At 40.1% G+C, this 14,332-nt stretch overlaps 1 protein-coding gene across 1 annotated transcript in view; it reads left to right on the top strand.

Annotated features, from left to right (window-relative positions):
- dnah9 (dynein, axonemal, heavy chain 9) overlaps nt 1–14,332 on the top strand; it is a 113,772-nt gene that overhangs the window by 64,872 nt on the left and 34,568 nt on the right. The window contains exons 43-54 of the mRNA XM_016527147.1: nt 531–727; nt 1,839–2,001; nt 2,358–2,481; nt 3,544–3,686; nt 4,958–5,119; nt 5,485–5,718; nt 10,416–10,676; nt 10,795–11,220; nt 11,754–11,873; nt 13,018–13,206; nt 13,553–13,788; nt 13,879–14,001. Coding sequence (XP_016382633.1) covers nt 531–727; nt 1,839–2,001; nt 2,358–2,481; nt 3,544–3,686; nt 4,958–5,119; nt 5,485–5,718; nt 10,416–10,676; nt 10,795–11,220; nt 11,754–11,873; nt 13,018–13,206; nt 13,553–13,788; nt 13,879–14,001 — 2,378 coding nt within the window. The remainder of the gene's footprint in view (nt 1–530; nt 728–1,838; nt 2,002–2,357; nt 2,482–3,543; nt 3,687–4,957; nt 5,120–5,484; nt 5,719–10,415; nt 10,677–10,794; nt 11,221–11,753; nt 11,874–13,017; nt 13,207–13,552; nt 13,789–13,878; nt 14,002–14,332) is intronic.

The following is a 14,332-nucleotide window of genomic DNA, read 5'->3' as shown; positions in this document are numbered from 1 at the left end:
GAAACGTTGCACGCGCAAAAGAGAAGGTCTGCACACATCCAAAAACTTATTTTAAATGCAAAATTGATTTTAGTGCACTCAAAATACTTTCTTCTTTGCGAGACGAACATTTTCTCCAAATAACTCAGATCGCGCACGTGCAAAATGCACTTTTGTGTGCTTAAAATATGATCTTTCGCGCGCAGAATTGTGGCAGAGATCTAACCCCATAACGGCCCCGCACCTCCTGAGGCTTATGAGTGAACGCTCTGCAGGAAAGTGAAGGAGAGAAATCGCACTTTCCTTCTTCACCTCTGCTCGCCTTTAAAGCAACATCTAATCACCTGAACTACACACACGTGTTGATCGACACATGAAATACACCGATTTCTGTTGGTTTTGGAGAGGGAAAGGTCTCCGACCGCTATGAAATCTCAGGGTGGCGATCGTTTGATTTACATGAGCTCCTTCCTAAGGCAGCAGCGCTCAACCTTAGTTATTCACCTTTTAATATTTCATGGAGTTTTAAGGCTGCTTTTTATTCCCACCAGGATATGGAGGAGACCCTAAAGGAGACCAGGGCCATGAATATGTACTGCCATTTCGCCACGGGCATCGGTGAACCCAAATACATGGTGGTGCAGTCCTGGGGGAGCCTGAACAAGACCCTGCTGGAAGCTCTTGACAGCTACAATGAAGTCAACGCGGCTATAAACCTTGTTCTGTTCGAGGATGCCATGTCTCATATGTAAGAGAGCCAGAAAGAGCTTCTGCTGATGGATGAACATCTGGGCACTACTTTAGACTGTGCAACGTATACCAGAAAACGGGATAAGTTGCGATAATGTACTATACAGCTAAACATGCTAAAACCCTCTGAGAAAGTGTGATATCAACTTAACGAAAGTTATTATGTATCTATAAATTTTCCCTTTTTAATTCACACTCAAACGCATTTAGATGGATCTCTTTGGCACGTCTTGTGTTGTTTTTAACGTCCGTGTTTCCCACAGACTTAAACTCTATTTATGGTGGCACATTCACCGGGGGAATTTAATTTATAACTTTGATATGATAACAATATCGATATTCTATACCATTTTTGATACCACAGAGAAAAACTGCCACAACTTTAAGGGCATATAATTTTATTGAAAGATAAATATAACAAGGTTAGAACATAACAATGAGGTATATATTTACGTTAATGAAAACAACTTGGATTTGCATATGTTTACTTCAAATTTCTTTACAGAGAAGTATTATTTTTCCTACTTTTACCCAAAATAGGTTGGTGATAATATGTATATATATATATATATATATATATAAATAAATGGATTAATACATTCTGAATAAAAGTTATTTAATTTAAAAAGAATGTATAAAATGTATAAAAAAAAAAAAACTGAAACCAATATAATTACAACAACTTCCTTAAAACCAATTAATTGACTAGCAACCCACCAACTAATTGATTTTTAAATTATGTACATGCAGTTTTGCATCCAGACCAAATCACTGGTGATATCTGGCTTTTGTGCCGATTCTAAACTCTACTGACCGAATAATAAACAATTCCGCTTTCAGGTTTTTTAGTGAGTTAATTAAAATAAGTCTTCATTTCAGCATGTTTTGCTGTCATTGGATTGTCCTGATATGTATTAATCAGCATTAAACACACTATATAATAAATGCTATCCATTGATAAACCAGTCAGCTAATCTTAGTGGTTGATTTTTCAGGACAAACCTTTTCATGGATTTAGGCATTACTCAGCAGGATGAAGTTTGATTCTTCCTCCGCATGACTCTATTTGATCTCCTTAACCCTTCTGACCCTCGTCTCTCCTGCTTCAGCTGCCGTATCAATCGGATCCTGGAGTCTCCGCGGGGAAATGCTCTGCTGGTCGGGGTGGGTGGCAGTGGGAAGCAGAGCCTGACCAGGCTGGCGGCGTTCATCAGCTCCCTGGAGGTCTTTCAGATCACGCTGAAGAAAGGATACGGCATCCCTGATCTCAAGGTTCGCTCCGTTTATTAGCCTGAACCAAACCAAAACATGCTTGCAGAGCGGCTTCCATTGCTCAGAATCACACTGAATCTCCACTGAAACTGCTTGCTGTTTGCCCTATCAAATATTCATTGTAATGCTCCTCGCCGGAGTATAGATCACCTTGCTGCAAATTCACACTCTGCCCTGTAAAAGTCTGAAAAAAGAATGGAATAATTAGCAATTACCAGAGGAGCTCTTGAGCACAATATGAGATTTCAGAGCTCATCAGCCTTCATGCCTGTAATGTTTCATCTCTTAGCGTTCTGCTGGGACTATACCAGGACGAGGAGCTCATGGTGTACGACTGTTGTTTTGTGTATTTTTAGAGCGATCTGGGCGCGTTGTACATTAAAGCTGGCGTGAAGAATATTGGCATGGTGCTCCTCATGACAGATGCCCAGGTCGCAGATGAGAAGTTCCTCGTGTTGGTGAACGACCTTTTAGCGTCTGGTAAGCTTTGCTGTGTGTCTGTGCCCACTGGCATCACGTAGAGCTCGCTCTCTCTGCCAGATGATATGCATGGGGTATATTTGTGATTATATGGCTGGAAATATGAAGGAATTTTAATTAATTACTGTGAATCATTGTTTCAAGAAATCAATTCGATGGTTAGTTTGAATAATCTGAAAATGTTCACTGGTCCAATAGCTATTCTGTATGTTAGTAAAAGAAAAAATTTATTTAATAGAAATATATTATCATCATGTATTATTAACAACAATAATAATGAGGATAATAATAATAATATAATATTAAATTAATGATGATGATTAATATGTGTTTTTACTACTAATGAGATTTTTATTTTGGTAAGCAGTTGTCATTTGAATTAATTAATTCATCATTTTAAATTATTAAATATGAATTCAACGATTTGTTTGAATCTTCACTGTTCAATGAACTGCTCCAGTAGTGTACTTGTATGTTATTAAAAAAAGATAAAATATTTACATTATTTTTAAAAATTAACAACATTATTAATAACTATATTAAAATCATGATGATACAATGATTATCATTAATGTGCATCTTTGTTACTAATATGCATTTCATTTTAGCAAACAATTACAGTATGTGGGTAATTATTGCTTTTTAAATAATATATTGATCCATGTTTTGTCCATCTTGTGAAAAATTGTGTGGAAAACATAATTATATTTATTTTTTACTGTACTTGCTTTAAACATTTTGAATCTACATGTCACAGTGAATATTTGGTTGAAAAGATGGTTTCGCTAATTTAAATCACCCACTTAAATCATTTCTATGTATGAAGTATGATTGTGTTAGTTATATTTCCCAGGTCTACAGCCTAAATCATGGCCTACTGTCATTTTTCAGAGTGCTTTATTATTTTCCTATGGTCTATGGCATATTTATAATGCCGTTGGCTGTTTCCATCTTTCAGAGCGCTGGAATATTCCTTTGTAAGACTGATAGCATGCTCTCAGATGTTGCCAGCATCTGTCTGACTGCTCTGCTTCCATCATCATCGTTTTGTCTTCATCACAGGTGAAATCCCAGACCTCTTCCCTGATGATGAGGTGGAGAACATCATCGGTTCTTTAAGGAATGAAGTGCGTGGCCAGGGTCTGATGGACACAAGGGAGAACTGCTGGAAGTTCTTCATCGACCGTGTCCGTAGGCAACTCAAAGTACGTGAGCAGAAGTGAATCATGAAGCCTTTATACTCCCACAGCCTGTGAGAAAGATTAGGCTCCGAACTGCCTTTGTAAAGCTTCACACACAGAGTCTCAGCTCTCGCAATGGGACTAGATCAACACAAACAGAGAGGCGGTCTGTCCGAGGGCTGGTTCTGATGAACAGATGGGCGGATAGATGGATGGGTGGATGGATGAACGAATGGGTTAACGCATGGATGGATGGGTGGATGGATGGACGGATAGATTGACGAAGGGGTGGATGGATGGATGCATGGATGGATGCATGGATGGACAGCTGAATGGATGGATGGATTGACGGATGGATGGATGGATGGATGGATGGATACAAAAAGAAAACAAATAGATAAAATAGAGTTAGAGGGTCAAATAATGATGGAAGAGATGTGTTTCTAGCCATTTCTTGAAGATAGCTAAGTACTCAGCTGCTCGGACTGAGTTGGGCAGGTCATTCCACCAGGAGGGAACATTTAATTTAAAAGTCTGTGAAAGTGATTTTGTGCCTCTTTGGGATGGCACAATAAAGCGACGTTCACTTGCAGAACGCAAGCTTCTAGAGGGCACATAAGTCTGAAGTAATGAATTTAGGTAAAGGGGTGCAGAGCCAGTGGTGGTTTTGTAGGCAAACATTAGTGCCTTGAATTTTATGCGAGCAGCTATTAGTAGCCAGTACAAACTGATAAACAGAGGTGTGACATGCATTCTTTTCAGCTCATTAAAAATTAATCTTGCAGCCGCATTCTGTATTAATTTGAAAGGTTTTCGCCTGCGCAATCTAGAGTTTCATGACTGAACTATATATTTATTCTAAAAATAAGTTGAAATAACAGGAACAGATTCAACAACAGCATATATGATTAATCAATTAACAATCTAAGAGCTCACATCAGGTTTGTCTTTTAAAAAAACAATTAGTGAGAAAATGAATGGAGTTTTTCTTCCACAGCTGACTGTTGCGCTCTATTGCACCATGCATTTGACATTTTAGAAACAGTTTAACAGTTTACAGTCATGTCTACTGACTTTTTAAAACTCAAAACCACTCAACAAACACTTTTGAAGACATTTTAGTAGTTCATTTTTAACCTCATTATAGGTTTTTAAATTGCCATTTTATATTATGTTACCATCAAAATAGCCAAGGAAGCTGGTATAATATTAAAACACCAACCAGCTACAACTGACACCGCCTTCCTGTGATTGTTTTGGGAGAGCGTTTAACCAACACTGATGTTGTCCTGCAGGTGGCGCTGTGTTTCTCTCCGGTGGGCAGTAAGCTGAGGGTGCGCAGCAGGAAGTTTCCTGCGGTGGTCAACTGCACCGCCATCGATTGGTTCCACGAGTGGCCACAGGAGGCGCTAGAGTCGGTCAGCCTGAGGTTCCTGCAGGACGTGGAGCACATCCAGGTGAGACGCCCATCAACTCAGAAACAATACATCTTCATCAAATGGTTTTATCATGATTCCCTCAATCCAGAGCACTGAAGGTCTCAGCTGGTTAGACAAACGCACCTCTCTTACTGCAGTAATGTGTCTCAATGTCATCTAATACATTCAAAAGCAAATGCAAAGTGTGATTTATTTATTTATTTTTCTGAGGTGCCTCAAGTCATGAAGAACATAATTAGATTGGCCAAGCACTGTGCACTCAGTTTCTGCATTATATTTCAGGGGAAAATTAAACAGCTGTGACGACTCAGTGGTATGACATTTCTGGCAATATTCTGGTAATTATATTTCATGTATGAACTGCATTTTTTTCACTGATCTAGCCAGAGGTGAAGGACTCGGTGAGTAAATTCATGGCCTACGTACACATTAGCGTGAACAAGACCTCAAAAGACTACCTGGCCAACGAGCGGCGATACAACTACACCACGCCCAAGTCCTTCCTGGAGCAGATCAAGCTGTACGGGAACCTGCTGGCACTCAAGAAGAAAGATCTGACCTCCAAGATGGAGCGGCTGGAAAACGGCTTGGAGAAGCTCAACAGTACGACGGCTCAGGTGCGTCTCTTTGTGTGCCTGTTCAAAATCAGGCCCTTATCGTGTAATGTCAATGAACTATAAACCCAGAGTTACTCACTCAGCATAGCATAATAAATGACAAGATAAATATCTAATGACTTACTGGCATTTAAGATTATTTGGCTGCTTCCAGTGAAATCAAGCGAAGCGTTAGTTCTGGCATGTCACGTTAGTCAAGTTCGCATCAGCTGACTCTCAGCTGATCCACGTCTACCCATAGGGATGCGACACCTATCACAGCATCCATATATAAGGTCCTTCAGTATTATCAGCAGCTTTCGCGTTGCTCAATAGCTAATTACCCGCCTCCATCCCCAGCTCCTCCTCTCGTCCAGTCAGGATCGGCTTCTGATTCCCCTTATTAAACATTAATGATATTTGCAATACATTTATGTTGGTTCTGTTCTGTGTACCCTGGGGGGGGGTTATTGCTGCTCTCCCTGCTCTCATCCATGCTAGACTGCATTGATGCGAAGGGAGTTCTTGCCCAGAGCAGAATCATATTTGATGATATTGGTCCTGACAGAACTAGATGTTCTTTCACTGCTGTCCTTAAAACAATTAAACACTTTTATTGATTACTTGTATTTAATTATTTGTACATAATAATGGTAGAGTGGAGGTGAAACGGATAAAAATAATTATATTCCAGAAGGTAAAGCGGGACATGCATTAAAAGCATTGGAGTGAGTGCTTGCAGCTCAGCTATAAGATTAATTTCCATGTTATAAATTCATGTACCATTAGCTAATTTATGTTTTCAGTGGTCAGCATACATATTCTTCATTAATAGGTCCTCTTGAATGTAAATGAAACACATGCGCCTCATGTAAGGAGCCAGTAGGAGTCTGATGCGGTTCAGCTTTAATGTTTATGCTGCTGGTGTTTTAAATGCGAGTGGCGTAGGATGTGCTTTCAGTGTTTCTCTTCCCAGCAAACGTATTGCTGTCCCTGTCACCGCTAATGGAGCAAGTCTGTCAAAAACATCACCCGGTCAGCCCTCTGGCTTCTATTGATCTATGATTATTGTGTTAGGAAAATGTCATTCTTTTCTGTCATGTGGTTTTATGGCCTACTGTATAATTTTAGCATGTAAGATGAGCAATACTATCACTGTTATTCAAACTTACTGTTGAGGATTTGATCCCATACCCCAGAGTACGGTAGATTTCAGCTCATTTTCTTTCAGTTAGCTCAGGTTTTCTGTTTCTTTTTGGAACTGATTGATCGTAGGCCTTAATAGACCTCAGTTTTTGAGTGAAAAAAGCATTACTTTTGGGTAATTTTGTCAATATTCACTGAAAAACTGAGGAGCATAAGCTCGGATCAATGAGGCCTACCATAAATTAGATTCAAAAAGAAAGACAAAACCTGTGCTTATTTATAAGAAATTTGGGTAACACTTTACTTAAAGGGATAGTTCACCCAAAAATGAAAATTCTGTCATTAATTACTCACCCTCATGATTATTTTTGATGAATCCAACACTTCAACAATTCTCCTCCGCATCACCCTGGCGCCATTTTGGAGAGCATCACGAAGCATGCGCGTGGTGCTGCTGAAGAATTGTTGAATAAAGTCATAATTTTTGTTTTCTTTGCGCACAAAAATTATTCTCGTAGCTTCATAAAATTACGGTTGAACCACTGACGTCACATGAATTATTTTAACGATGTCCTTATTATGTTTCTGTGCCTTGATCATGATTCATGGTAGTACCCTTGCTGTCTATGGGAGGGACAGAAAGCTCTCGGATTTCATCAAAAATATCTTAATTTGTGTTCCGAAGATGAACGAAGGTCTTACGGGTTTGGAACGACATGAGGGTGAGTAATTCATGACAGAATTTTCATTTTTGGGTGAACTATCCCTTTAACGCCTTTATGTATAATGCATGATAAAAGTAGTTTTAATGCATTAATTATGCCTTGTAATGCACCTTATAATACATTGTACAATCTCATGAATAATAATTGAAACCACAGTTAATACATTATAACATCAATTCATTGTTACACATGCATTTAAATTCGGTTATAATTATTTACGACAAGATATAATGTATTACAGTGCACATTATGAATAATTATAATGCATTATACCCTTTAATAACATTTATAATGCATTATACATAAAGGCTTTAAGTGAAGCGTTACCGTAATTTGTTGAAGACCGGTCATTTTTGACCTGGAACAGCACAAGTGAATCATGGTAGGAAAAAAATATCTCAAAAAAGTATACAAATTTTCAAACATTTTTTGGAGATGTAGTTATACCCTGTGTGAGCAATGTCAGTTAGCTAGTTAATTAAAAAAACTTGTATTATGTGTAGCTACTATTATTATATTTTAATATTTAAAAATAAAATAAACAATATATTTTAGGATTTAAGTCAAGTGTGAGGCTATCCTAACATAACTTATAAATAAAAATTTTTACAACCTTAGAGAATGTCTTTTTTAGGAATGGAAATTTTTCAGAAGCTTTTTCTTAAGTGAAAACGGATGAAAATAGTAACGAAGAATAATTTCATTCTATTTAACACCGTCTATTCCGAGTGTTTTCTGGCCTCAGACTATCATAGAGACTAGCAACATAGCAACACCCTAGCAACGTGCCGGTGACTTTTGCATGAGTGACATGGTTGACATTTTCTACAGCAAATCTCCTTATTAGCAATAATTGTGTTCTCGGCTACACTGTGCTAATTATTATGACTGAGACATTATGACTTATCTAATGTTGTCCTTCTGTTTGAGCAGCTTTATGCTTCCTGACACGTTATTCCCGCCGGCACAGACCGGCTCAAACGCTCTTCTCAGGTAATGGCTTCAGCGCTTCGTCCTCGTCCCTCCACCCTTCAGTGGAAAAGCTATCAGAAAGCTCATTTGTGTGCTGAGATTGAGCTTGCAAGCGACGGGAGGGGAAAATGTAAAGTCAGAATTCACACATACACAAGATACATCCGATAGTGCTGTTAGAGATCCACGCCCACCAGAATAACCTCTTTACATTAGCGATGAGAGGAGAGCCGGCCTGGCTAGAAATCTAAATTAAAAGTAGCCGCTAATGAGGCAGAAAGTTTATTGGTGCTGCTTTATTGAGGTGGGACCCTGTAACATGTAATTAGCGGGGAGTGGATATCAATTCAAGCTAGTTGGTCCCTGCCCACATTTGGGGGCGTAGAGGTGGATTTATCCGTTTTAGAGCCACTCATTAAGCGGTGCATGTCTAAATGAGAATCTGCATTGTTTTTCTTTGCTCAAGATAAGCATGTTTATGATGTAACCTTCTTTATGATGATGACCGAGATCAGTCCAGCCTTGTGGTAGATGATAACAGCAGCGCCAATTGTCTATTATCGAAGAGTTCTTTTGCCTTTTCATCTCAAACGGTCTCTTTTGAGATGATTTACGGTATTTTAACAATGCAATATTAGGCTCGTGCTCTTTGATGTAAACTTGTAAGGATGTTCTGCTCTCTTCGACTGAAGAGGATCATTAGGCGTTTCATGTAGTTTGAGGAGCAGAGAGGGAGAAACTTCCACCAAGAGCCATAAGAGCGCTGTCTGACTGCGCTTTCTGGGCAATTAGTCCTCCTTCGTCTTTACCTCCTATTCATCAGTTTAATTACCCACATGATAGCAACTTGATTTTGTGAGTATTGCAGGGTTTTGCTACCTGAGGGGGCAGTTCATCCCTGACGTCTCGTTTTCTTAAAGCTAATCAGCTCATTTGGAGTCTGGAGAAAGGAAACAGATTCGAGAGGAGTTTGCTGGGGATTGCTGTAGAACAGCCGTATTTGACTGTTTGTTTGCTTCACAAGCCGCGTCGTGTTGCTTTGGATTGCGTCTGACAACAGTTTTCAGCTAATTGTGTATTTCGCCCAGTTTTCTCTCCCGATTGGCTTTTCCCAATTGGCCTCTGTTTGAATAAGTGCCAGCAGCTCAACCCATTGTGACGTATGAAAACAGAAATAGTTTATTAAAAAATGTTCATCCGTCCATATATCTGTGAACAGCGCTTCTTCACAAACGAGTGATTGTCGTTTATCAATTAAAACTTTGAGCGCTCATTTCTCTGATAATATCACTAATAGGATTTAACAATGAGTGTAGAAAAAAAACAAATAGGCTGTTATTCAGAAGAACTGCTGATGCAATTAGCTGATAGCTGCAAGTTCATTAACTTCCTCAACAAACTTTGATAGGGAATAAATACAGCACATATAATATTATGATGCCACTTTATAATAAGGTTCATATTTGTTACACATTAGTTAATGCATTAGTCCATTAGGTGTCATGAACAGTATTTTTTTTACAGCATTTTAGTTCTTATTATTTTTTAATCTTTTATTAAATCCATATAAGCTGCAAATGCTCTGCATACACATTTGAGAGAATTCAGGGACTGGCTAAATATTAACAATACTATAAATTCCTTTGTCATTTAGGGTGTAACATAAGGCCTAATTAATAAAATGTTGGATGCCAGGCAACAGCCCTGATTTTAAATGGAAACCTGTCATGGTGTTTCTTATTCGTGGTCTCTGATAAATTAGATGGCATACCATGTTTAAAGTAGTCATCACCACCATTCGTTTCTACAGTATTTCACACATATTGTTGATGTATGTACCGCATCCCAATACTCAGCTGTTTTTCTTTCTCTTAGGTGGACGATCTGAAGGCCAAGCTGGCGGCACAGGAAGTGGAGCTGAAGCTGAAGAACGAGAGCGCAGATAAACTGATCCAGGTTGTGGGTGTGGAGACGGAGAAGGTGGCGCGGGAGAAGGCGGTGGCTGATGAAGAGGAGCAGAAGGTGGCCATCATCGCTGAGGAGGTGACGCGCAAACAGAGAGACTGTGAGGAGGACCTGGCTAAAGCCGAACCTGCGCTCATAGCGGCACAGGAGGCTCTGAACACTCTCAACAAGGTCTGATTTCGCCATACATGTGCATTATTGACGATGGATTTACAGTATATATAATGTATATATATATATAGAAGGTTTGCTGACTGTATGTATATCTTGTTTTGACTCTTGTTTTCAGAACAATCTGACAGAGCTGAAGTCTTTCGGCTCTCCTGTAGCCGCCGTGACAAACGTCACAGCCGCTGTGATGGTCCTCATGGCCCCGGGTGGGCGCGTTCCCAAGGACCGCAGCTGGAAGGCTGCTAAAGTCATGATGGCTAAGGTCGACGCCTTCCTCGACGCCTTGATCCATTTCAAAAAGGAAAACATCCACGAGAACTGTCTCAAAGCCATCCAGCCGTACCTAGGGGACCCAGACTTCAGCCCTGAGCTGATAGCAGCTAAATCCAACGCGGCGGCCGGCCTCTGCTCCTGGGTCATCAACATTGTGAAGTTTTATGAGGTTTACTGCGAGGTCGAGCCTAAGAGACAAGCCCTGAGCAAAGCCAACGCCGAACTTGCCGCCGCGCAGGAAAAGCTCTCCGTCATCAAGGCAAAAATCAATGTAAGTAGAGTTTTATACTGTTCTGACTGCTCTATTAACACTGGAGAACATGTGCAGATGAAGCAGCTACAAACATGAGTGAAAAGACAGAAATTTGACTGGATGAGCCAACATTTAAAATGTTTAATCTAAAATTGATCAAACTTTTATTAGTATGCATACAGCTTAAATGGTCTCGTATTAACAGTGTTTTTTTTTTTTTTATATTATATTAATTTACTTTTTAAAAATTAATTTGTCACACCACGGTTCTCTTTAAAATTAATTACTGAAGACAAAAGGTGGAAAGTGTTGAAAAACTTGAAAGAAGCGTGACGTAAAATGTGCGTTTTCCCTTATAAATTCCTTTTTTACCTAAAATGTTGATGTAGATTAAAATTAAGTCCTTATTATTTAGTTTTATTATTTGTTTGTTTATATCACCTGAGTTTTTACAGATATGAATTCATTTTTTTCCAAGTAGCTTGAGACTAAAACTTCATTACCCCTGTTTTGTCTTATAACATCCTCTGTCTGTGTTCTTCTCCTGACAGCAACTTAATGAGAACTTGGCGAAGCTGACGGCGAAGTTTGAGAAAGCCACAGCAGACAAGCTGCGGTGCCAACAGGAGGCTGAGACCACGGCACGCACCATCGCTCTCGCCAACCGCCTGGTGAGTCTCCAGCGCTGCACGCATCAACACCACGTTACACCCAGAGCTGCTGCTTCCTGTCTTAATTAAGAAAAAAATAGATGAGCCAGCAAAACAGAAGAAAATTCTGAATAATAATTAAAATGCAGCAAACCCCCAGAATAAGTCATTTATGCTGTCCGTTGAAGCATGCAGCAATACTAAGTCAGCAGGAAATCACACAAACAAACACGTGCAGCAGCGCTAGTTTGCCTGAAGCGCACCGGCTGGAGTTATTCATTACAGCGATTGTTTGATCTGGGAATAATTGTGTGTTGAACAGCAGTGATCCGGCAGTGACCTGAACATGTGCAAGGGGTTTGGTGTGGACCAGGGGTTAAAGGTCAAGTGCGTCATTTCCACACCACTGCGGGCAGCAGACACAATCACGCAAATGATGCCGGTTTTCAGAATTGGTCGTTGCTGCTCAAGCAAAATCTAAATAATTACATACTGCACCTTTAAATATCTGGCCTGGAATCCAAATGGTTGCACTTCATAATAAGCTGCATTAGTGCTGTCCACTTTGACAGTGGCACTGGTACCAGAAGTCTTTTTCACGTTCGTTTTGCATTCGCAAGTCTTGGTTAAAGCGTTATAAGATGTGAACCAAACCAACCAGCTATGAGGAGGATCACAACACTACAGACTTGAAGCAGGAAAAGTATTTGAAAATCAGACAAAAAGACAAACGTGAACTACAATCCCATAAAGCATGGCAAATGACATAAAATGTGAATGACATCAAATTAATATATATAAACTATACATTTGAAGTTTTTGCTAAATATGAATAAATATACAAATATTAAAATATTTTGAGAGCGAAGGGGACCTATTCAATTTGTCATTCATGGTGCTTTATGGGAGTGGGTGGAGCTAAAGATCTAATTTTGCTTGCTGCTACTTTCTGATTGGTGGAATGAACATGGACGAAATGCTTTCCAGACATATACGCTTGTCAGAATTACTGTGATTCTGAGTTTCCGGCAAATAGAAACAGCTCATGTCTTTGGTGAACACGTCATTTACTTTAATATAATATATATTTATTACTTTACTTAGAGCTTGTTTTTGTGAGTGTTTTGAATGATATTGTCAGACTCATAGAGTTGTGTGTATTCAGGTTGGAGGTCTGGCATCGGAGAATGTGCGCTGGGCAGAGGCGGTGAAGAGCTTCAGGCATCAGGAGAGCACTCTGTGTGGAGACGTGCTCCTCATCACTGCCTTCGTCTCCTATCTGGGCTATTTCACCAAACGTTACCGCCTGGAGCTGATGGACAACAGCTGGAGGCCGTACCTGAGCCAGCTCAAGGTCTGTCCCACTGGCTAAAGACTGAGATTTTGTGATCATGTGTTTGATTAAGGCCAGTGTGGCTTTCACCTGAAATCTAAAGCATACCCTGTTGAAAAACCCAGCATATTCTGGTTAGTATGTTTTGAAGCATGGCAGCTGGTTTGAGCTGGTCCTAAACTGGTTATGAGCTGGTTTAAGCTGGTCATGTGCTTATAACCAGCTTAAACCAGCTCAAACCAGCTGTCATGCTTCAATATCTAACCAGCATATGCTGTTTCTGTTTTTCAACAGGGTAGTTCATTCCTCTGTTAATCGGTGTCATTTGTTTTTGTGAGGGTTCAGTCTATGAGTGCTCTTCCTGCAGGTGCCAATCCCGGTGACTCCGGGTCTGGACCCGCTGACCATGCTGACGGATGACGCTGACATCGCAGGCTGGCAGAACGAGGGTCTGCCCGCGGACCGGATGTCGACTGAAAACGCCACCATACTCACCAGCTGCGAACGATGGCCGCTCATGGTGGATCCGCAGCTGCAGGGAATCAAATGGATCAAAAGCAAATACGGAGAAGAGCTGCGAATCATCAGGATTGGACAGAGAGGGTAGAACACACATTATGTCTGCATACACACCATATCTGCTTAACCCGATTCATTACTGATGTCTGCTTTACTGTGTGTGTGTTAATGCAGATATCTGGACTCCATCGAGAGAGCGTTATCTGTAGGTGAAGTTGTCCTCATTGAGAATTTGGAGGAAGCGGTGGATCCAGTGCTCGGTCCGCTACTCGGACGTGAAACCATAAAGAAAGGACGGTGAGAGCGTTATAATGTAGTTATTAGTCATGTTTATCATTATATATGGTGGTAAAATGTGACCTTCAAACATCTTTTATTAAGGCAAAACACCACAGGTGAATTATATTAACCTTGCTGTTTAATCACAGTACATTAAAGGTGGGGTAAGTGATTTTTCAAAAACGCTTTAGAAAACTGATTCGGGCCGAATAGCAAAACAAACTTGTAGCCAATCAGCAGTAAGGGACGTGTCTACTCATGATGTGGAGGAGAGAGGGTTCAGTGCACAGGACGGATATTAGCCGAGTGACAGAAAGATAGAGATGGCGGGTAAAAAACAAAAGAGGAA

The sequence above is a fragment of the Sinocyclocheilus rhinocerous genome, unplaced genomic scaffold, assembly GCF_001515625.1.
Source record: "Sinocyclocheilus rhinocerous isolate Xijiao unplaced genomic scaffold, SAMN03320098_v1.1 scaffold792, whole genome shotgun sequence".
Taxonomy (NCBI): Eukaryota; Metazoa; Chordata; class Actinopteri; order Cypriniformes; family Cyprinidae; genus Sinocyclocheilus; species Sinocyclocheilus rhinocerous.
The sequence above is the reverse complement of the archived record's forward strand: the minus strand, read 5'-3'. Positions and strand labels throughout refer to the sequence as shown.